General features: G+C 46.7%; 2 protein-coding genes and 1 long non-coding RNA gene across 6 annotated transcripts in view; all 3 read right to left on the bottom strand.

The window, feature by feature from the left end:
* The window catches only part of PRMT3 (protein arginine methyltransferase 3), a 123905-nt gene extending 119087 nt beyond the window's left edge, over positions 1-4818 (bottom strand). Inside the window, exons 1-5 of one of the 3 annotated variants that reach the window (XM_025459763.2) lie at positions 4699-4818; positions 4365-4524; positions 3092-3174; positions 1696-1745; positions 596-698 (exon numbers count right to left, since the gene is read on the bottom strand). In XM_025459763.2, coding sequence (XP_025315548.1) covers positions 596-698; positions 1696-1745; positions 3092-3174; positions 4365-4524; positions 4699-4726 — 424 coding nt within the window. In that variant the 5' untranslated portion in view covers positions 4727-4818. The remainder of the gene's footprint in view (positions 1-595; positions 699-1695; positions 1746-3091; positions 3175-4364; positions 4525-4698) is intronic. The other 2 variants (XM_025459764.3, XM_025459765.3) reach the window with 2 other exon arrangements.
* A 2580-nt stretch (positions 4819-7398) lies between these two features.
* HTATIP2 (HIV-1 Tat interactive protein 2) lies at positions 7399-23773 on the bottom strand. 2 transcript variants are annotated; one of them, XM_025459762.3, is made up of 6 exons: positions 23707-23773; positions 23045-23240; positions 19924-20031; positions 10982-11119; positions 8904-8965; positions 7399-8210 (listed from the first exon to the last, which is right to left on the bottom strand). In XM_025459762.3, the coding sequence occupies exons 2-6, from the start codon at positions 23237-23239 to the stop codon at positions 7985-7987; spliced, it is 729 nt and encodes a 242-aa protein (XP_025315547.1). In that variant the 5' UTR covers position 23240; positions 23707-23773; the 3' UTR covers positions 7399-7984. The 2 variants fall into 2 exon arrangements, with proteins under 2 accessions (XP_025315547.1, XP_025315546.1); XM_025459761.3 differs by lacking the exon at positions 23707-23773 and adding an exon at positions 23484-23626.
* LOC125753253 (uncharacterized) lies at positions 21999-23037 on the bottom strand. Its single transcript, XR_007404614.1, has 2 exons — positions 22644-23037; positions 21999-22466 (listed from the first exon to the last, which is right to left on the bottom strand). It is a non-coding gene; the product is annotated as an uncharacterized LOC125753253 (long non-coding RNA).
* Positions 23774-24056: the final 283 nt, after the last annotated feature.

The following is a 24056-nucleotide window of genomic DNA, read 5'->3' as shown; positions in this document are numbered from 1 at the left end:
TCCTGGGAACCAGTCCCACGTTGGACTCCCAGCGAGGAGCCTGCTTCTCCCTCTGCCTATATCTCTGCCTTTATCTCTGTGTCTCTCATGAATAAACAAAATCTTTAAAAAAAAAAAAATCTCAGTAAATTTGATGCCTTAAGAAAAGTCAATTATCTGATCTAAATACATCAAACAAAAGCAGCAAGTATTATTAAATCTACTTTAAATTTTTTGAAGCAGAAAAAATAAAGAATCAGATTTCAAAGTTTTGATTAATTTAAATTTAAAATTTAGCTAATTTTAGCTAAATTAACTAAATTAAAATTTTAGTCAATTTTAGTAGACTAAAATTTAGTCCACAAGTAAAAATTATTTTCTCAAGTGTCCCTATGTTTCAGAACATCTTGTATACAATATTTAAACAAACTCCTATTTCTAAATTTCTCTCTCAGATGGTCAGTGTGACTATGAGTTCTTAACTTCCCTATTGAAACCAGCTACCTGGTGAGGTCTTTAGAGAATTAAGGAGATGATATATTTGCTTAGAACATTTAACTACCATTTGCCATTACAAATGACCCTAAGTAAAAGTAGACTCAGTATTTCATCTTACCAAATTGAAGTAATAAGTCATCTTCTAATACTGGCTTCAAATACTCTTCTTTCTCCCAAGGCACTGGGTTGTAGATGGAATTCATATACTCAACTGTAGGATTCTGGATGTAAAATTAATTGCATTTTTTTATTGTATATAATCACAACGTCCCTCCCCCCCCACCCCCAACAAAAGATAGGAAAGTTGAGGAATCATGTCTACCTTACATAAAATCTCTATTTAAGGAGTCTGTGTTCGCTTGTCACTTCGTTAACCTATTGTATGATTGCTTAGGTTAAGCAATATGGTTTTTTTTTTTTTAATATTTTATTTATTTATGACAGATACAGAGAGAGAGAGAGAGGCAGAGACACAGGCAGAGGGAGAAGCAGGCTCCATGCACCGGGAGCCCGATGTGGGATTCGATCCCGGGTCTCCAGGATCATGCCCTGGGCCAAAGGCAGGCACCAAACCGCTGCGCCACCCAGGGATCCCAGCAATATGGTTTCAATGCACTTTTTTATTGTTTGGATTTGGGGGACATGGGAACATAAACAATCATTTGAATAAAAGAGAGAAAAGGATTAAGTATTTGAAAAATAGAACAAAGACAACCACAGTACTTGAAATCACACTAGAAATTATTTCTGATGTAGGGCAATACTGTGCATCAGTATTATCAGGCCCTGAATTACTTTTTCACATAAATCAATTCACCTCTTGGACAAAGTTAAAAATAATACCTTACTAAGCATGTGTATTCACTTCCTTGGTGCTCTATGTTGTACTAGTGTCTAATGTTTATGATTCCCTCAACATGATGATTATATAGCAGTTCTTTGTATTCTTCTAAAGTCAATTCATCAATAGTCACAGCAGTATTTCTTTAGTTTCCAAACAAAATTATGATTTTTTAAAAAGATTTATTTATTCATGAGAGACACGGAGAGAGAGGCAGAGACACAGGCAGAGAGAGAAGCAGGCTCCATGCAGGGAGCCTGATGTGGGACTTCATCTTGGGACTCCAGGATCACGCCCTGGGCCAAAGGCAGACGCTCAACTGCTGAGCCACCCAAGGATCCCACCAAACAAAATTATAAAATAAGCTATCAACTTACCTTAAGTCTAATAAAATTTATTAGTTTAATGTATCCATAAAATTCAAGTCCTAAAGAGAAAAAAAAGATATTCACCTGTTTTAATATGAGTTTTGTTTCACTGACCTATTATTCTATAGAGGTTTCTCTGGTTAGATAATAAAATATTTCTATCCTCTAAACTACAACTTATAATATTTTGAATTTCTTATTAAGAACTAGAAATAGTAACTTTAATACTTCCAAATACTTTGACAAAAGCACATGGATGACAATTTTTACTGTCTGTCTTGCATTTCTAAAAAGTAGGAAATTAATTTTTAGAATTGAAATCCTCATTTGTTAAGAAAAATACAAGTCAGGAAAATTCAGTTGTAGATTTTACCAAGTATTTGGCAGGTGATATTAGAGCCCAAAGTCTCTAAATTCCCTATTTTTTAGGGTGCCTATCAAATTATAGTTTTGGCTAGACACGGAGTATACAAAGTATTTATATTAAGCTAAATGATGTAAATCAAAAAACAATGAGGCTTGCTTTCTTTCCATAGGTGAAGCAGCATTTAAAACGTGGAAAAGCAACAGAATATCCAACCAACTGGGTATTATTTGTCATGACAAATGTTATGAGAAACACAACAGCATTTAAAATGTTTTATATGCATAAGAGCATACAAAAACCTCTATTTGTTAAATGAAAAAAATTTTAAAATTACATTTAAAAGTGTGATTTCAATTCAGTTTAAGAATGTATATAAAAAAAACCCCAAAAAGTCATTCATGTCTTACAAAAGCAGCTGCAGTTAAACTTATGAATTATAAACATATTTTATCACATAATGTCTTTTCTAATTGATAGCAAATATAAAGACTGAAAAAACAAATTCTGTATTACGTTAGTTTCAGTGGAATACTGTAGCTCTTCTGCATCCATTTAAGGAAGCAGACTTGAATTATAAGGGAAGTATGCTCGAATGCAAGTTTCAAAAGAATCATCTAGATATTTTGTTCACCACCTTAACTTCAGCACTCCTTTTTCTAGACTCTTACCAAACTCAACCTTGTATGCCCTGAAGTTCATGTTATGCTTTGACCTAGTAAGTTGCCTCTTTTCCACAACGATCCCACCTTCTTTCCCGGACTCCGACTCTATCCTTGCTCTCCTTAATTCTAATATGATAAAAATGCAATCACGTGCCAAAGTTGTTTTTCCTTTTTAGCTGTAAAGTCAATATAAGCTTAAGTACAGCAAATCTTATCTAGAAGAGTGACTTAAAATTAGTTCTCTTCCAATGGCCAATTTCATAGGATAGGTTGGTACATTTTTCACTCTATTGAACTTGTGTAGGAAAGGTCTTGAAGAATACAAAGTGTGAACTTAAATCTTGCAACTAAACTCTTTATTCCAAACAATACTCACCATGTTTATGGACCATGTTATCAATATGAAATTGATGCTCAGACTTACAGTGTGAAAACGTTTCTTCGGCAGATATAAATAACCTGAAAAAACAAACAACAGCTTCATGAATTAGTCCCCTCCAAAGTCTAAATACTGATTTCATGTTTAATATACCCTTCTTCCCCCATTCTGCTGATTTCTGGTTTTATATCCAGTTAAGAAAAAAAGACACATACTTGTAAATGAGAGGGATCAGGCATTTCTAAAGGGAATTAGTACCTGAGTCTCATTTCAGACCCTCAACAAACTACATTGTAAGTGTCACAGTTCATTTATGTGTGAAATCACAGCACCGAGTTTATCAAAAGGCTTCTAAGGAAGAGAACTCCCTTTGATATACTGTTATTCTCAAGATACTAAAATTCCCTACAGAAGGCTCTTTTCTCTGTGTCAGCGCTGCTTCCAGAGGCTTTGAACTGAGACAGCTCACGCTGCTTTTAGAAATAAAGCATGGGGATCCCTGGGTGGTGTGAGGGCCGAGCCTCTGATCCGAGGCCTGCAACCCGAAGGGCACTTGGGATACGGAGGGGTCGCACCCCGCCTGCGCGCTGCACACACGCCCCAGCTGGTGGGCGACCGAGGGTTGACCTAGTGACTCAGGTCACGACCTCAGCCTATCGCAAAGCAGCACATCCCTGAGGCTCAGTAAATACCGTTTTATGACACCCTGAGTGTCCTGGACGTTCCGGAGCCACGCCCGCGGCGCCACCTGTGCTCCCACCTGCGGGACTACGCCAGCCACCAAGCCCCGCGCCCGGCTTACGGGAAGCCGCAAAGTGTTTATTCCCCTCGCACTGGCCGATGCCAAGCAGGCCTCGTTCCTGCCCGCCGGTCCGGAAAGCCAGAGCTCACGAGGATGACGGCCACGCAGGGCTTTACGTGGAAAGAGCGTGTGTGCGGACGGAAGGCAGACCCCAGCTCCGTGACCTCGAGTCAGGGATGGCGCGCGCTCGGCTTCCCTGCGCGGGGAAGAGCATCCTTTCCCTCCCGCGGGCGGGGCTGCAGGCGGCCCGGGGCTGCCCTCCTTGCTGCCCTCCTGCCAGGGGTGCAGCTCCATAAAGCTGGGGCGCCCCGGCGGGTCTCCAGGGCGGCCACTCGCAAGGCCGAGCTCGACGCCGACTCCCAGCGCCCTGCTGCGGCCCCGCGGGACCGGGGAGCACAACGGCCGGGGGCTCAGTCCAAGGGCCTCTCGGTTCACACCGCGGGGACACCGGGGCCGAGGCGGACGCACCTGTGGCAGAACAGGCAGGGCGTCTGCTGCTGGTCGTGCGGGAGCGCCGCCTCCGCCCCGGCCCCGTCCTCGTCCTCGTCGTCGTCCTCCCAGGCGGCCTCGTCCCCGCTGTCCGACAGCTCCGGCAGCTCGTCCTCCGCCGCCGCGGCGCCCCGGCCGCCTAGACACGCGCACCGTCAGCCCTGCCCCGGGCCGCGCCGCCCCCGCCCTCCCGCCGCCCGGGCCCCGCCGCCCCCTCCCCCCCCTCCCCCCCCCTCCCCCCCGGGACGCTCCCGGTGCGGCGCCGCGGCCTCCGCGCTGGGCGGCCAGGGTGCCGAGGGCCCGGGATACCCACCCGCGGCGCCCGACGCTAACGAGCACATGGCGGCGGGGAAGCCCGCGTACGGGGGCGGGGAAGGGGGCGGGGGCGGGGGCGAGCGCGAACGCGAGCGCGCGGCGGGCAGGGAACGCGGCCGGACTCCCCGGCGCCCGGAGACGCCAGGGCGCGCGCGCGGGCAGGGGACCGCTTCCGGCCTCGGGCCGCCGCCGCCGTCGGTCACGTGCGGCGGGTGGGCGGGGCGAGGGCGAGTGGGCGGGGCGGTGGGCGGGCGGGGGGCTGCTTCCGGCCTCGGGCCGCCGCCGTCGGTCACGTGCGGCGGGTGGGCGGGGCGAGGGCGAGTGGGCGGGGCGCGCGTGCGGGCAGGGGGCCGCTTCCGGCCTCAAGGCCGCGGCTGTCGGTCACGTGCGGCGTGTGGGCGGGGCGGAGGCGCGAGCCCCGCCCCCTCGCCCGCCTCCCGCCCCGCCCCCGCCCCCGCCCCCGCCCGCTGGGTTGCAGGAGCGCGCGCCGTTCCCCGCCGAAACCCGGCGGCGGCGTCGCGGGCCTTGCGGTGCCTCTGTCCTCCCCGCGCGGCGGCAGGTGTGAGCGGGAGGTCCCCGCGTGCGGCCCGGAGCCCCGAGGCGCAGAGACGCCGCCGCCAGGGTTCTTCCGCGGGCGCCGCGCCCTTTGTGTCCGTCGCTCGAGGACCGGGCGGCGCCCTCTGGCGGCGGCGGCGGCGGCGGCGCGGCGCGGGCCGGGGCTCGGGTTCCGGGGCTCCCTGACCCCCGGGGCGCGGGGGGGGGCCTGCAGGAGCCGGTGGGGGCGCCCTCGAGCGCACGGAGGTCGAGGCCTGGAGGACGCAGGACGCAGGAAGCTCGGGTCCAGCTGCTGCCTCCGGGCCCCGCCCCGCCGCTCGTCGCTGAGCCTGGAGCAGCGCGGTCCGCCGCCGCGGCGTGGATCCTGCAGAGTGCGGACGAGGACCGAGCAGCCACGAGCGGGGGGGATGGAGGGGCGGGGCCGTAGAACGCTTAGACGTGGCGTGGACTCCCTCCTGGGCAGGCCGCCGGCCTCCTGCCTCCTTCCCCTCCTACCCCCGGGCCCGGAGCGCTTAGGCGGGAGAGGGCAGCAGTCAGCGCCCAGCGCCCAGGCCCTCCGCCTTGGCCCCGCAGGCCCCTCGTGACCCCCGCCCCGCCACCCCGGCACCCCGGCACCCCAGCCCTTCCCCTCGGGTCACCCTCCTGCCGCTGACCTAGAGCTCAGCCTTTTCACACCTCAGCGCTTCTGCTAAGAGTAATCTACAAAAACCACCATTTCTCAAGTTTCTGGTCATTCTAGCAGCCTTCCTTTAGTTTTTTTGTTAGCGTGCACCTTTTGCTTCTATTTCATTTTACCTTACAGGTTCTGTTTGACCCTCAGCGCCGTGCCGTGGGGGTACGGGCCTGGCCTCCCATTTCTCGGGCACAGGGCAGATGGCCCAACTCCTAGCAGGTGCTCAGTGACCAGTTGCCGAGCGAAAGTGCCGCCTCGTATTGCTAACCTGCCCTGGATATACTCTTACCTGTAGGCTCCCAGAGGACAGAATCTACCAAGTACTAGTTTTGAGGATTTATCCTCGGATTGTCAGAACAGCCGCTGGCTCTGCTAGGTCAGCCTTCTGCACCGCTGTATCCCCACTCGCTATGCGCCCAGAGCACACAGCGAGCACGCAGCATGCTCAATTAACTAATTCAAGGCCTCGGGTTACCTGGGCCCATTCACCTGTTTGCTTTATCCTTCCAACATCACCTCCCTCTGCAGCATGGGCCACCTTCTCTGTGTGTAGAACACCTGGAGGGAAATCTGCAAAGTCCCTTGGGAACCCCCAATGTTAACAGGAAAAAAAAAAAATAACACACAGTCTAGATGGGTGATTGAGCCAGAATCTTGTCCCTTGAAGTTTGTGACTCCCCCACGATGCTGGGCTTGGGAGGGAGCAGCTTTGCTCTCTACTCCAAAGCCGAACACACACAGATCCTCCCCCTAACATCCCCTGTTCACTACTGAACGGGACCTGACACAAGGTTTTGTGGGTAAGGAAGTAACAGAGAGGACAACTTAAAATTGGCCACTGGGGGCAGCTGCTTTTAGAGCCCACAGGCCTCAGGATGTCCTCAGGGGGTCCCCTGACTTCATGCCTCCTTGGAACCCGCGCTTGTTATCACCCAAACATGCAGGCTCTTTAGAGTCCAGACCCAAAGGAACTCTGCCTGGCAGGAGGAAGATGTTCCTTTCCTACCCCTTCCTAAAATAGGTCTCTTTCCCGGGTGACTGACAATGGGAACGTTCAATCCCTTTTACAGATATACACCCTCAATTAAAGGGGATGGCCTGTATCCTCTAGGTGTCCACTGAAGCCTGAAATGTCCCTGGCGTACTGTAGACCCTGTACAAACCACCTGAATCATTCAAATATGTTTCCCTCAGCACAGAAGTTAAGACAGGTTTCATCACTATCCTTTGTTCCTGGATGGAAAGTTAACACTGTGTACTGCTCTTGACTTTGACCCTTCCTTCTGCATCTTTCTTTCCTCTTCCATAGTTTTTAAAGTGTGGCACCTTGACATACACTTCTACTGGCTATGTGAACATTTTGTGGTTAATCACTTCTGGGATACTAGACCCTATAAAAGAAAACAAGTATTTGGATTTTATTCATCTGTAGCATGTACTAATTGTATAATGTATAATTCATGGGAGAGCTCAGTTATATAACTTTTATTATATATTTTGAACAAGTAGTAAGGCACAATGTTAAACTTACACAAATACAGCAGTCAGCACCAGGTAACGCAAAGACACGAAGGACAGTTTTATAACAGACCTCATCTGCAGAATATAGAAGGTTTGTGCTGCTGCTCTGACTGCAGACAAGCCTTTCAAAGCAGGCCTCCCCACCAGGCCTCTGGTTCTCCCCAAAGTACCAGAACCACTAGAACCACTAGAGGAAGCTTTAAAAAAAAAAAAAAAAAAAAAACAAACAAACAAAAAAAACCAAAAAAAAAAAAAAAAAACCAACAGATTCCTGTACTCATACCTTGAAGATTCTGCTTCAGAAGTTTGAGGGAGAGCCTACAAATCTCTACTTTGGAAAACTCCCTGGGTGACGTACATAGATGTAAGACCAGGCTCTGAACTGCTGATGCAGTTCACAATAGTTTTTGATTGGATCTGGGCAGCTGAGATTAGTGAAACCACAGTTAAAACACAATAACTTTTTTTAGACCCTGAAAGTACCAATTAGGCAGTGGGTGTTGAGTTTTACACAGGAAGCATTTCTCCGGCATGGTCATGGTTTGAGACAGCTGTCAGCTTTCCCCAGGTCATGGATGGCCTTATTATCCAGCAGTTCTTTCTTCTTGCCGCTTGGGCTCACTGCGTTGTTCAGCATTGCCCTAACCACAGTCATCACTGGCACAGAGTGCCCACTGGCCCAAGATTCTGGTAGGGAGCCAAAGAATTTCCTAACCAACCATTCACTTGGGCGTGATTCTTGCCTATCACACAGTAGAACTCTAAAGAGAGAAAGAAAAGCAGAGCAAGAGATGGTTTATTGTCTTCAGACCATACACAGTGTTTTGAACTGTAAGTACTCACCCGGCCAAATTCATGGTAAAGCCCTAATCCCCAGTGTGGGTGTATTTGAACACAGTGCATTTACAGGGATCATTAAGATTAAATTAGGTCCTAAGGGTGGGACCTTGATCTGATAGGACTGGTATCCTTACAGAAGAGGGAGAGATATCAGATACCTCTCCACATGCACACAGAAGAAAGACCATGTCCGGACACAGAAGGCCATCTACAAACCAGGAAGAGAGGCCTCAGCAGACACTAACTCTGATGGCACTTCTAGCCTCCAGAATTGTGAGAAAGGAAATTTCTGTTGCTGATACCTCTCAGTCTGTTATGGCAGCCTGAACAGATTAATACAATGGGTGAATGGTTTCATTTGGTGAATGAAGAGGATTTTTTTTTTCAAGGCAGCAAAAGCCACCCAGAAAATTCCAGACTACCCTGAACCTGGCACCAACAAACTGTCTACTCTTTCCTACAAAGCCAGAAAGTATGTTCTTCAGAGAAGCAATCCACCTCCAGCCAACTTCTTTCATATCTTAGATATCTTAATTGTCAGCCTCTTCAAATAGAAAACTAACTTCTAGGGAACAACGAACAGTGGTGTGCTGTTAGGCAGTATGAAGACTTACCCAGGCCTGAACACAGAGTAACGATCAAATTGTAACTCTTCAACCCTAGCTTCCACTTCTCCCTGGTAATAAAAACCACATTTTAGTATTTAATCAAGAAGACCAATTTACTGTAATGCTTAAGAGGGAATAACTTGGGGTTTTGAAGATAATCTGCTTCTGTGGGTCTCAATAATTTTAAGTATCCTTATCTAGAATTTGAGATTCTGGGAAGTTAAGGAACAGATCGTTTATCCTGATAGGCAGTAGAGAGTTAAAGAAGATGTCCTGAATGAGAGGATGGCTACATAGTCCAGCCTCTCATGTGACTGATTTTAAAACAGATCTAGTGAGTAAGTAACATGTTAGGAGTGCGACCATAAATGAATAACCTCCCCTTAGTCTGGAATTAGTGTTGCAAGTTGATGAACATCAACTTTTTGTTGGTAGTTCCAAGGGGTCAGAAGACCCACAGATGTCTTCCTAACAAATTCCCATCAAATTTCAAGAAACAGTGAGATTACATCCATATGATGGTTTTAAACTAAATTTGTTAAACCATGAATCTTCATCCAGGCATCTCTAAGAACAGAAATGCCCGAGGAGCTCAGGCCATAGGGGCCTTGTAAATTCAGTGGCATGCTCCCCTCTTTCTTGGCCTGTTCATACTATTCATTTGGCATTTCACCTGATGTATCACATAATCTTGGGTAGCTTTTTAAAAAACCTTCTAAAAATTAATTATTTTCTAGAGAGCTGTGCCATCTTCACCACAATCTAAGTTTAGAATTTTCTTTACCCCCCTCCCCGCCCCGTCCTAGCCAAAAACCAATTAGCACTCACTCCCATTCCCCTCCCCCAAGCCCTAGCCAACCATTAATCTCTCTGTCTCTATAGATTTGCCTATCCTGGGTATTTCATATAAATGGAATCATACAAGTTGTGGCCTTTTGTGACCGGCCTCTCTCTCTTTTAAAAGAGCATGTTTTCAAGGTTCACCCACATTATAGCATGTATCATGCCTTTTTACAGTTGAATAATATGCTTTTCTATGCATATACCAGATTTTATTCATCTATTCATCAGCTGATGGGTATTTGGGTTGTTTCCACTCTGGCAATTATGGATAATGCTGCTATGAATATTTCATATGCAAGTGTTTATTTGGACAAATCTCTTAGCTTTTACAAAGATATGTTTTGTCTCTATTAGCAGGTTCATAGAAGAATTAACATAGCAGGCTAGACTCTTAGAAAGGCCTGCTTGCAAAGTTGACCTCTGGATTGTGTCTGGGAACTTGGATTTCAGGACCATCCCATCATTACCTAACAGATAGGGTAGCTTACAGTGCCTAAACTATCTGTACAATGGGCTTATGCTGAACACCTGCTTTCCTTTTGGAAGTTTGTAATTTTTCCAGGCTCAGGGTGACAACGTGATTGACCCCATCAAAACTCTGAACTCCAGGGCTCAGGGGAATTTCTCTCATTTTCTCAACACTCATTGCTGAAGAAATTAAGCATGTGTGACTCTACTGAGAGAAGACTCTGGGAAGCTCTTATCTATTTCTTCTGGACTTCATTCCATGCACCCCCTCCCTTTACTGACTTTGCTTTATAGCCTTTCGTTGTAATAAATCACTGCTGTTAATATAACTATGTGCGGAGTATTGTGAAACCTATCAAATTACCACACTTGGGGCTAGGCTTGGGGAATCCCCAAACAAGCAGCTTAGAGATACCTTGAGGGCAAGAGCCATACCCAATAATAAACAATCATCTACTCTGGAAAAGTTTAAGAATCATTGCCTCAAAGTCTCTTCTAATACTGATTCCATGCTGCTATTCAAGATCAGAGCTGTCACAACTCATTTCATGATTACTAGATAAAGAACAGGGGGAAAGAAGTTGGAAATTATCTTTCAAATCACTCCTGTTTACTAAATATATCCCTGCAAATCAGTCCCTGCCCTATAAAAAATGCATAATATAATGCACTTAATGCATTTATTTCTGTATTATTTAGCATTTTACATTATTTAGTATTGCCAATTAGCCAGGGTGCTCTAAAGTATTTGAAAGATAGAAATGTGCACCAACCTTAACCTGCAGATATAAAAAATTGCTTGACTTATCAGCTCCTTTAGAGGACAGCAAGTTAAAATGTTTGCACCCTCCAGCTTTTGCCAGCTCCGCAGACTTGAAGACATAATCTCGATCGACACGAACAAATCCTTCCTGAGGGGGAGAAGGATGTGAGTTATTTCCAGAAAGCTGTGAGTTCATCTTAAAGATTACTACTCAGGCTGGGTGGCAGGCTAGGAAGCCTGAGGGGGAATGGAGATCTAAATAAAATGCATCCAAGCATAGACCCTGGGAAAGGTTCCAAGTGTGATCCTCAGGATAGACAGACCAGCTTTGGCAGCAAGGCCAGTAAAAAAACAAGGACGGGGAAAAAAAAAACAAGGAGACTGACTTTGAGATATAGACACCAAACAAATCTGCAAGGAGAGAAAGGAACAAGAAGACCAGGCTGAGAAACGGCCTTAAATTACACATTTCTATGTCTTTTTATGACCTTTCAATTCTTGACTTTCTCTGTGTCAGCTCTAATGGGCAGGGGTCTCAGGGTATAGCCAAGAACTCTAACCCAGCACTATCAGAACAAAGTCTATTTAATTTCTAATTTTTGTTTATGTTTTACAACATACCTCACATATCAGTAAAGAATGTATCCTCACTTTTTTTTTTTTTAATGGCAGATATATAATCAAGAATGTGTGGGGACCCCTGGTCTAGACTCAGTCCAGTGAGGGTAGTTAGTAGTAGGGTCTTTCTTCTTAATTCATATCTCAGCATCAATGTATGCCCAGGACATGATAAGTACTCTAAAAATATTTAAATGAATGAATTAAAAGTCCAATGAAAGCAGAAAAAAGGCAAATCCAATTAGAGAGAGGGAGGAAAACAAAGAGCCAAATGGCAATAAATAGGAGGAATGGGGAGGATGGTGCAAACAACAGAACGTAAACTCATCTCCAGGACCTAATATGGGGGAACACATGTGTGTACCGGGACAAGAGAATGCTACTAAGCAACAGCTTCTCAGGACCACCACAAATGCTGGCATCCTCCAACTCCAGAGCGCTGGGATGAGTCTTAAAGCCTAGTGAAGCTGAACTTCATAAATACCCACAACTATGTGATGAGGTTTTCTATGACGGTTCCAAATCTGAAGACTTTACCACCCTAATGATTTTTAAAAGTTTGTAAAAAGATTTTATTTATTTATTCATGAGAGAGGCAGAGACACAGGCAGAGGGAGAAGCAGGTTCCCTGCGGGGGGCGGAGCCCAATGCTGAACTTGATCCCAGGACTCTGGGATCACAACTTGAGCCAAAGGTAAGATATTCAACCACTAAGCCACCCAGGCGTCCCCCTAATGATTTGTCCTAGGGTACTTATTGATCCTAAATGCTTTATTTCATAAGAAGATGTGTGTCTTGTACCTCAGGAATCATCACATCCAACTCCTTCATTAGGGAGATGTGAAAACAAGGACCAGTGATCTGGTGACCTTCCGGCTAAGAAGAGAAAGCTGGGAGCAAAATGCATATTCTTGACTCCGAGCAGTGCTCTCTATTGGACCCCTCTTCCTTCTTATCTCACAATGCCTCTAGCTAACGAGAAGGACTCATTCATAACTGGGGTGGCCCCATAAAGATGTCCACGTGCTGATCCCCATACCTATGAATATGTCAGGTTACACAGCACAGGGGAATTTAGGCTGCAGGTAGAATTAAGGTTGCTAATCAGAGGACTTTAAAATACGATTATTCTGTATTATCCAACTAGGCCCAACGTAATCACAAGAGTCCTTAAAGGTGGAAAAGGGAAGGAGAAAGGGGAAGAGCTATGTACACAGAGTGACAGGACTCAGTCCCTTGTTGCTGGCCCTGAAATGAAGAAGAGGAGCATGAACCAAGGAATGCAGGCGGCCTCTGGATTCCCCCCAGAGCCTCCAGAAGGAAAGAGAGCCCTGTCAATACCTTGATTTTACCTCAGCGAAATCCATTTCCAATGTCTAACTTCTAGAACTGTAAGATGATACATTCATGCTGTTTTAAGCCACTAAATTTGGGACCATTTGTTACAAAGGCAATATGAAACTAAGAGTTTTCAGTTTTAAAACAATGGGCCCCTAGCAACCTTCTTCAAACTTGCATGGAAGATCATAAAAGAAAACATATTCTAAATACAGAGCTTGATGAATTTTCATCAACTGAACAGCCTCTGCAAACAACTCCCAGATCAAGAACTAGAATGTCACCCTTACCCCAAAAGCCTCTCCTGTCCTCCTCTGTCATCAGTGCCATTTTTTAACCACACCTACTACCTGCAGGGCAGGGTTAGTTTCCCGCAAACTTCACGCTTTACCCACACATCACCACCATCTCCTTCCCCGTTGTACACCTGCACGTTCGATCCTCACAGCAGACCCGCCTACACCGTGATTCAGCTCACGATGCTGCTTTTACACCAGTGAGAGGCAACCCACATTTACTACTCAGCTCATCCTGAGAGAGGGATGGGATTCTCCTCAGAGCCATCTTCCGAATTGAGATTTTACATGTGCTGAAAGTGTGCCAAGAAAAACAGTCCAAAGGGACACAGAAAAATCCTAAAGCCCTCGGCTTCTCTTCCCCATCTATTTCTTCCCCTTGCTCCAACTCCCCAAACTCTGATTTCAAGAACAGGTTCATTATTCACAATGAAGTCACAGAGTTGACTAGTGAAATAAATTCCTTTTCGTCTTTGCTGCTGTTGAAGCACTACTTCTTAGAAGCGGTATCATAGTTGTCTCTGTTAAAATGCGTATTCTTTCATCAGCTTCTTTAAAAATAAAGGAAAGATTCAGCCAATCACAAGTCCCTGGACCGACGCTGTCTCTCTCGCTTAATCCAGGGCCAGTAAAGGGATAATTTGATTAAACGGAGACCCTAATTTATTTGGCTTTAGTTCTGGATCAATCTCTCCTTAATAGAGTCCTGCCATCTCCAATTGTTTGATGAAAATTAAAGTGACATAAATGCCATGGGACTTTTTCAATCTGATTAGTCAGCTAAAGCACATCAATACCACCCTAGCCATCAGACTCTGGCGTCCTTCCTTTCACCGGCCTGGCTAACAACTGACAGCCACTCGGTGAAGGACGAGCACCCACGCTGCTGCGGAGACCCCCACACTTAGCCCGTCATCCCTGCTCAATGGGTTCCGTTGACAAGGTGCCCACACCTTTCTCCACCGCTGTTCTCTGGACAAAGCTAAATATTGTTTTATTAGCAATCAATGGCTGTTAATCCAAAATGATTTCGCAAATCCTCTGAGCCCCCAAGCTGATTATAAATACGCATTTTTCCAAGCCCATAAATTTTGAATTTCACTTCCCCCACCCCGAGGCATGGCCTTTTGGCTGGTGAATGAAACTCAAAAGCAAAGGGGTCAACGGCTTTCAGGGACTTAGAAACCAAACTTAAACACGGACCCCGGTGACAGACTTGGACATACCAGCACACACGAATTTTCTCTGCTGTGAGGAAGATGCCATTTAGAGATGGAAGGAAGCTATCTTTAAAATCTTAACATCCTTTCTTGTTCTCTAACGGTGCAAATAAAAAAAAAAAAAACAATAGAAGAAACAAGCAAAAACAAGCTACTTCATACAACACAATTTTTCAGAAAAACCATATTTAGTTTCCCTAACCATATGGCGAGGGAAAAGACATCTCTTCTGAGAGCATTATGTTCATTCTGTTGCAGTGTCTGTATGATTCTATAGTCAGTGTGTCTTACTTTAAGCTAGGAATCAGAGTTCCTTCTAGAAAAAGGAATTGATTAAATAAGTTCCCGCTATAAATTTCCTTTGCCAGCACCTGCTCAAAAGATTAAGCACAATATAATGCGACTCAGCAGAGAGATCTTCACAGGCTCCATAAATATCAAGGAAATAAATTCTCTAATTACTCTTTAAATCTTATTAAAATCCAAAGCTACTAAGTATTTCTTCTAATCTTCTTTACACATGCCTGAAAACTAGGGACATGCTGGCTTAAGAACCTCTCCTAACGAGGTATTTTAGCCCTGATGGGCATGACCAGAGAGCACGTCACGATGACTCAACATCCGGGGGACCTTTCTCCAAGGAGGGGCGATCTGTCACCCTGTAAAGAGGCCCACTTGGCAATATTTCTGCTTCAGCTTCTGTCTCCTTTATTCCTGTTTCAATCCAACCCTGTAAGTTAGACTAGAAGACAAATGCAGACAAACAACAAATGGTACGTGAGACCCTGCTTGCTTGTGTTTCTGGAGAGCATCTCTATATGTTTGACATACAGCAGTGGAACCCAGATCTTGGTTAGAGAAAAGTCCGGATAGAAAAATAAAACAGATAACTGAGATTTCTTAGTCCATCTCTACATTCTTACAAAATGTTTCCATTTGGGGCATTCTTTTCTCTGTGTGATGGAAGTCAAAGAAATCTACAGGCCGGGATCCCTGGGTGGCGCAGCGGTTTGGCGCCTGCCTTTGGCCCAGGGCGCGATCCTGGAGACCCGGGATCGAATCCCACGTCGGGCTCCCGGTGCATGGAGCCTGCTTCTCCCTCTGTCTATGTCTCTGCCTCTCTCTCTCTCTCTCTATCATAAATAAATAAAAATTAAAAAAAAAAAAAAGAATTCTACAGGCCAAAAGGGACGCAGTGGTCACTTGTTTCTCAGTAGTGAGAAGAAGGCAGCACCGGCCCATGGGAGCTACCTAGCACCTCCCAAGTCCCTGGATACAGCTATTTGGTATCCAAACAGAGCCTCAAACCATTCAGGGCCCTATGACTTCACAAGCCTCATCCTAGACATCGAATCAAACAGTACAGATTACAACAGGAGACAGCAAGCTTTCCCTGTGAAGGATGAGAGAGCAGATACTTTCAGATTTGCGGGCTTCTTGTACAGTTACACAGCTCTGCCATCATGGGACAACAGCAGCCACAGGCAACACAAAGTAGTGAGAACAGCTGTGGTTCCTTACTTATTTATGGATACTGAAACCTGAATTTCTTATATTTTCACATGTTGTGACATATTATTCTCCTTTTGACATTTTCTAGCCATTCAAAAATATAAAAACATTCTTAGCTCAATGGGCTACCCCAAAATAGGTGGGCTGTATGTGGCCCACGGCCTATGGTCTGCAAGCCCCTGGATTAGAAGAATGTTTCATTAGAATCAGAAGCCAGGGATCCCTGGGTGGCGCAGCGATTTAGCGCCTGCCTTTGCCCAGGGCGCGATCCTGGCGACCCGGGATCGAATCCCACGTCGGGCTCCCAGTGCACGGAGCCTGCTTCTCCCTCTGCCTGTGTCTCTGCCTCTCTCTCTCTCTCTCTCTCTGTGACTATCATAAATAAATAAAAATTAAAAAAAAAAAAAAAAGAATCAGAAGCCAGGAGACCCTAACAATGCCCAATGGCTGCTTTGAACACATGAACAACATTGTCCATTCAACAGAATCCAAGAAGCTGGACTGTGAGGAAGCTCGTGGAGAGATGAAACTGTATTGCACCGCCTCAAACTCACTAACCACGTCTGTCTCTGAATACAAATAAGGGGGAAGCACTAGAGTCTCAGTGACATCAGTGAGTTTCTGCTCCACACCCCAGGCCAATGTAGATCTGGTTTTCAAAGGGCACTTCACCCTTCACTAACACACAGGTTTCTTACCCATACAAGTGAAGGCCATCTGGGACTCCGGTACCTAGCAGAGCAGCTGGAGAGGAAGACTAACACATCCTAATGCCTCCTGAAAAAGCAGGTCCAACAAGAGGAGGGTTGGCTGCATCTGAATCTCCCAAGGAGCTTGCTAAAAATAGTTGCCAAGCTTCAGCCTTAGAGATTCTGACCCAGTAGATCTGGACTAGGGCCAAGTAAGGAAGCCGCAGCACTGATTGGCCAACTGGGGCCTGTAAGCGTGAAAAAGGAGATCAGCATCTAACAGGGCTAAACGAAATGGTTTTCCAAACAGCTGGAAAAGCTAACAGATAGTTTCAGGGACAATCTGAGTAGACTGAATTTTACGGGTTATAATGTTTTCTCCAGAACTCATATAAAGTCGTGACCTCATATGAAGTAGTACCTCATAATGTAACTTTATTTGGAAATGGGGTCACTGCTGATCTTATTAGTTAAGGTGAAGTCATACTGAGTAGGGCGGTTCTGCACCTACTTGGACTAGTGTCGTTATAAAAAGGAGACATTTGGATGTAACCACATGCACACAGGAAAAATGCTAACTTAAAAGACACAGAGAGAAGGTGGTTATCTATGAGTCAAGGAGAAAAGCCTGGAACAGTTCTTTCCCTCACAGCCCTCACGGGGAACAAGACCTGCCAACACCTTATCTCAGACTTCTAGCTCCTAGAGCTGTGAGACACTCAACTTCCGTTGTTTAAGCCAAATTCACACACTGAAGATCAAAGGGAAATAAGATGGCTACCCAGAGGGTGTGGATGAGACAGAAACCCTGAATTTCTTGAAGTTTTTCTCTACTGAAAAATGATGTTGCTGAGGAAAAACATGGGACGTTCCAGTTATGAAACAGCTACAGAATGACACCAGGCTTGTACAACCTTGCGGTATCCATCAGATGAGGTCTTTTTTCTATAGAGAGGGCTGCCAACCAGAATACCAGGTAGGGTGAGCTTGGAAATTCACAATACCCCATTGAACAACTATCAGTACCTTAGTACCCAGCCACTTGTGAACTGTCATCTCTTTTAAATTGCCTAAAGTTATCACAACCTCCAAACTTTACATTGCATCCAATTTAAATTAGTATCAACTTATTAGTTGGCTTTGGCTCCTTAGTTTTTTTCTCTTATTTACACATAAATACTTTTGTCTTTTCAGACTGATTTTGGAGAACAAAAGGTATTGAATAGCCCAAAGGGTGGGGAACCAGCTCCATTAAAAAAATATTCTGGATAGGGAAGACACCCGATTCCTCTGATTAAAATTCTGTGCATTGGAATACTACTCAGCCATCCAAAAAAATGAAATCTTGCCATTTGCAATGACATGGATGGAACTAGAGGATATTATGCTAAGCCAAATAAGACAATCAGAGACAGACAATTATCATACGATCTCACTCATATGTGGAATTTAAGAAACAAAACAGGATCATAGGAAAAGGAAGGGAAAAATAAAACAAGACAAAATCAGAGAGGGAGACAAACCATAAGAGACTCTTAATCATAAGAAACTGAGGGTTGCTGGAGGGGAGGGGATTAGGGTGGGTGGGGTAACTGGTGATGGGCATTAAGGAGGGCTTGTGATGTAATGAGCACTGGGTGTTTTATGCAACTGATGAATCCCTGAACTCTACCTCTGAAACTAATAATATACTCTATGTTAATTGAATTTAAATTTTTAAAAATTGCTTTACACAATTTGAATGCAACAAAGCAATTTAGACTTTTTTCTTGGAGTGCCCTATAATGAGATTTGCCTTATTGCACAAAAAGGAACTGCTCTAGGCCTAATGCAGTGGTTTTTATTTTGCTGAGTCACTGCCAGAATCAGGCTGGCACTTGAGACAGTTCAACCTGCAGTGTACTAAACAATAGTTTTGCAATGTTTTTTAGAGGGCACGCTGCTTGTGACTGTCCCTGGGATAGAAATGACTGTACTAGCTGCTGAGCAGGAAAATGACCCTTTCTAGGAGATACAATATGCCAATTCCTGGGAGAGTCAGACTTCTCTATAATCCATGCTTCCCAGCACAGAGCTCAAAACCCAGCTGGGTTCCAAAGTGGACATAACAGAACTGCAGAACTCTGGTAAAGAAATACATCCCTACCAAAAGCATAAATAGAATTATTCTTTGGATCACCAGCAGGGCCAGAGAACTACATCTGAGCTATACTCCTTAGTTGGTATAAACCAGTAGTTCTTAACCATGTGCCCTCCTAATCTTTCTGATACATGGGCCTGTTTATAAATCTATGATAAGGTTCCATGGCAGCATCATAGACCTGCATATTTAACAGACACATTTAGGGGCTTCTGGGTGGCATCTGACTCTTGATTTCAGCTCAGGTCATGATCTCAGGAATGTGAGATCAAGCCCCACCTCGGGCTCCTCACTGGGCATGGAACCTGCTTGGGATTCTCTCCCTCTATCCCTTCCATCTCCCCTCACCCCCAACTTTGTCTCTTGTACCCTCTTTTAAAAAAAGGCATTTTTAGCTCCAACAATCCTCTACCAGAGAAATAAACTACAGTCAAGATATAAATTAAGATGTATTAACACTTGCTGAGGATCTATGTAGTAAGCGATGACTTTTACCCAGATAGTAAACTATGACTTCTGGACAGAGGCCAATGCAATTTAGAATACCATTAAAAAGCAAATAAAAATGTGGATTAGAACAGTTGTGCGTCAGTCAAAGCTGAATCACCCCTGGGGTTGAATCATCACTGAAGGCTGACTCATCACTAAAGGCTAGCTAAATCGTGCTCTTCTGACGTTCTATATCGTAAGTTTAAAACTTGGCATGAAAATAGGTTGAAGCAAATCATTTATGTGAGAGAGAACGCTTTAAGTTTAAGACATTTATAATAATAATAATAAAAAAAGCGTATTGCTAACAGCATGAGCCAGTTCCTTTTACTCAGACATCGTGGTTTGCCTTAGTCAGGGGATGTAGTGACAGCAATATTTGCAAAAGGCAAGACCTTGAAAATATTTATGATGTCTCCAGGACGAAGGCCTGAACTCACGGACTAGTTGGAAAGAAAGAAGAATGTATCAGTACCATTCAAAGTATAGCAAAGGCTAGGGAGGCATATGAAATCTGAAGTGATCAGAACTTATTTACATTTAAGAACTACAAATGTAAAGAAAAAGAAAGGTAAGCAAGAAAGCAAGCAAGAAAGGAATCTTTGACACGACCAGTCAGTGAAAGGCTAAGGAGTTGATTTCTTCCTTACCGCCCCAGCTTTTTTTCTGGTGGTACCCAGGCAACAAAATCCAACATCATGACCTTGAAAGGCAGAAGCGTAGTCATCCAACTTTTCAAAGTCCACCACTTCTTGATTCTAGACAACAAGGACACAGCTGTATATAACTTGATGTTATTAGAAAAGAGAGAAAAAAAAATACCCCTCTAAATGTAAAGAATAAATTAGAGAACATTACTGAAGAGGCTGCTCCACTTACCGTCAAATTTTGCAAGCTCTTTGCTCTGGCATCTCTTTCTCCTGCCAGTCTCCTATCTTTTCCATGTTAGTCTATTTAGTGGGGCAGATTCCTAGGGCATGGGAATTGCGATTCCACATTGTGCTTCTTCTACTTAGTAAGAAACCTCTGAGAGAGTTAGAGCCGCACTGGTGCAGAGTGGCAGAAAATTGGGGCATTAGATATTAAGCACGGAAATGCTTAATAATTTACTCAATTTAATAAGGCACTGAATGGTTTTTAAAACCCATGATCAAGTGACTGTTACAGATACTGTTTACCAAATAGATACTTTGCTGGGAGACAGATCAAGCTTAGCAATATAATTAAACAGAAATTAAATTAAGGAAAATGCATCATCATAAAAAAATTTTGCAAGCTCATTTTTTTCCCACTAAAATGCAAATAATCTGAATTCAAAATCAACAATGCACTTGGAGGTCCACGGTACACATGCTTGAATTATAAGTGATTCAGATCTTTAAGGTCAGGTTCAATTATAATTTTCTATCTGGAAAAATAAAAGACCTATCTATACTATCAGGGATACCAATCAAGTTTAATATTGGGGCAAGGAATGGTGTTTGGAATCTCAGACCTAGGTTCAACTCCTGAGCCTGCTACTTACTAAGCATGTAATTCTGGTCAAGTTCTTGGCCAAGTCATATGTCTCAGTTTTTTTAGCCATAAAATGTGAATGATAATCTTTCCTTCAGTTCATGAACCACCTGTGTTAGAATCAGCCAGTGATCTTTGATGAAAAGGCATATTCCTAGGTGTCGCACCAATACTTCTGAAGCAGAAAATGCATTTTTAATAAGCGTCTTCTGTAAGTCTCATGCTGACCCCAATTTAAGAACCTCCACGGAGGGGTGCCTTCCTGGGTGGCTCAGTCGGTTAAGTGTCCTCATCTCTTGGTTTTGGCTGAGGTCATGTTCTCAGGATTGTGAGATCGAGCCCAGTTCAGCGGGGAGTCTACTTCTCCCTTTCCTTCTGTCCCTCCCCGCCCCCCTCTTGTACACTCTCTCTCTCTCAAATAAGTAAATAGAACTTAAAACAAAACAAACAAAAAAACCCTCTATGTAACCTCGTAAGTTTACTGTGGAACTTTAAGATAGATTGAGAAGTTCCCATCATCCAGGAGTTCAAATAAAATGTAGTTTTCCTTCGCTATCACCAGTTCTTTGAAAAGCATTTCCCTGGCACTGTGAGGAAACAGCACTTTCAAACAGCATTTTCTTCATGCTGAAGAAAAAATACGTTCCCATTAAGTGCATAACCAAAAGACGTGCCACCGAAACTGGATTATCAAAGCACACAGTTCAATTTCAGTTTCTAATTACCAAAGGTATTTGACACACTCCATGAAGCCAGACGATAAACACCACATATTAACTAAGTCTGAGCAAAGAGGGCCATTTTAAAACGGGAAAGTCCTGATGGACATAAGGTAAATGCAAAAATCACCTGACCATGGACCTATAGGGGTGAAGAACATTTATTTGTGAGACCACTTGTTTCTAGGAATATTCCACCTGTGAAGCCTATGGGACCGGCTTCTATAATTGTGGGGTCTCAGGATTACATTATAGTTCCATTTACTGCAGTTCACAACACCCTTTAAATGGGTAAAGGGGGCAGCCCGGGGGGGCTCAGCGGTTTAGTGCCCACCTTCAGCCCAGGGTGTGACCATGGAGACCCAGGATCGAGTCCCATGTCAGGCTCCCTGCATGGAGCCTGCTTCTCCCGCTGCCTGTGTGTCTCTGCCTGTCTCTGTGTGTCTCTTATTAATAAATAAAATATTTTTTTTTAAATGGGGAAAGGAATCTTCACAAAGTGCAGATTTCAAATATTTAGGGGAGATCTAGTATATCATTTGGTTAACCATGGAAGTGTAAGTGACAGTGAAGACAATGTTCCGCTTACATCCACTAAGGCTGCAGCCCTGGGAAGTTAGGCTGGGCAATTCTTGCAACAGAATAACCTCACCTGTATTGCCATAGACCTTGCCTGGTCAAGAAAACAAGCAAAGTGGTTGAGAAAATGGCCCATGGTTACAGGACTGTCCCTAGAACCCAGCTTGAACGGCCCCAAAGCTTGCTTTTTACCGTCTTCCTAGGCCCCATCACCAGCCAGACCGGCCTTCTAAGGGTCTAGATTGGGAGAAAGGTGTGCCAGTGGTCACACCGTGAGGGCGGAGGCCAACTTGCCCAGCCCGGGCTGCAGCTTCCTGGTCGGGACGAAGGCCAACCTGACTAACCCGGGCTGCAGCTTCCTGGTCGGGGCGAAGGCCAACCTGCCAAGCCGGGGCTGGAGCTTCCAGGTCGGGCAGAGACCAACCTGCCCAGCCCGGGCTGCAGCTTCCAGGTCCGTGGAGGCCAACCTGCCCAGCCCGGGCTGCAGCTTCCAGATCGGGACGAAGGCCAACCTGCCTAACCCGGGCTGCAGCATCCTGGTCGGGACTAAGGCCAACCTGCCTAACCTGGGCTGCAGCTTCCAGGTCGGGGTGGAGGCCAACCTGCCTAACCCGGGCTGCAGCTTCCAGGTCGGGGTGGAGGCCAACAACCTGCCCAGCCCGGGCTGCAGCTTCCAGGTCGGGACGAAGGCCAACCTGCCTAACCCGGGCTGCAGCTTCCTGGTCGGGGTGGAGGCCAACAACCTGCCCAGCCCAGCTGCAGCTTCCAGGTCTGGCAGAGGCCAACCTGCCCAGCCCGGGCTGCAGCTTCCAGGCCGGGTTCTCACACCCCCTTCCCGGCCAGACTGCGATCACCTCTCCTCCGCCACGGGCCAGGCACCTTCAGCTGTAAGGCCTGAAAATACATTGAGCCAGAATCATCGCCAAGTGTATTTTTGAGTCCCAGCTCAAATACCCACCACATTTTTATAAGCTTCCTCATCGAAGGTGAGCCTTCTCCGGCCAATGAGCGTGACTTTGGAAAACAGGTTCTGTTCCAAGATTTCTCTTAAGAGCACTCTGCCGGTTTCCCCGCTGGCGCCCAGGATGAAGACGGACTTATTCTGCATCCTGAAGTCTTCTCGAAGCTTCGGCAGCGCCGGGGTCCCGGCCATGCTACGGAAGTGACATGAGGGGGGCTGGTGGGGGGTGCGGAAGGGGTGCCCGCGGCGCGCCCTGGGGAACCGGAGTGTGCTCGGCAGGGAACCTGCTTCCCCGGGGAAGGTGCTGAAGCACCTGCAGGGCGGGGCGCCGAGCCCACCTCCACCTCCCGGCGGCCCCAGCGGGAGCTGCGCCCAGGTGCACGGCACCCACAGCCTCGCCCCGGCCGCACGCCCGGGCCCTGCGCGGAGGGGTTACCTGCAGCCGCCCCCCGGGCCCGCGTCCTCACGCCGCAGCAGGAGCAGCGCGGCCACCAGGGCCGCCGCCGCCGCCGCCGCCGCCGCCACCGCGCCCAGCGCCGCGAGCCCGGACGTCAGGGCCTCGCCCCTCCCCCGCGGCTCCCGGCCCCCGGGCCCCATCGGCCGCGCCCCTCCCGGAGCGACCCGGGGCTCGGGGGTCGGGCGGCTGAGCCTGCGCGTACCCGCTTGCGGCTTCCGGGGACTTCGCGGAGCCGCCGCCTCGCCCCGCCCGGCGGGGGGCGGGGCCGGGAGCGCGGGGGCGGGGCCTGGAGCATGAGGGGCGGGACCGGGAGCCTGGGGCCGGGACCTGAAGCCTGGGGGCGGGGCCGGGGCGGAGCCTGGAGCATGAGGGGCGGAGCCTGGTGCCTGAGGGCGGGGCCGGGAGCCTGGGGCTAGGACCTGGAGCCTGGGGGCGGGGCCGGGAGCCTGGGGCGGGGCCTTGAGCATGAGGGGCGGGGCCTGGAGCCTGGGGGCGGGGCCGGGAGCCTGGGGCGGGGCCTGGAGAGGAGCGGGGCCTGGAGCCTGGGGGCGG

Source organism: Canis lupus, chromosome 21, assembly GCF_003254725.2.
Source record: "Canis lupus dingo isolate Sandy chromosome 21, ASM325472v2, whole genome shotgun sequence".
Taxonomy (NCBI): domain Eukaryota; kingdom Metazoa; phylum Chordata; class Mammalia; order Carnivora; family Canidae; genus Canis; species Canis lupus.
This window is presented reverse-complemented; position numbering and strand designations above follow the sequence as displayed.

Bases quoted from the DNA above. Each gene is read 5' to 3' on its own strand.
- HTATIP2 (XM_025459762.3), bottom strand. From the start codon at position 23,239: ATGGCCGGGACCCCGGCGCTGCCGAAGCTTCGAGAAGACTTCAGGATG. The intron at 11,120-19,923 runs GTAAGGAAGAAA...TCTCCCCCTCAG, and splicing joins CCAGAAAAAAAGCTGGGGCG to GAAGGATTTGTTCGTGTCGA. The intron at 8,966-10,981 runs GTTGGTGCACAT...TTTTATTACCAG, and splicing joins TTTTATATCTGCAGGTTAAG to GGAGAAGTGGAAGCTAGGGT.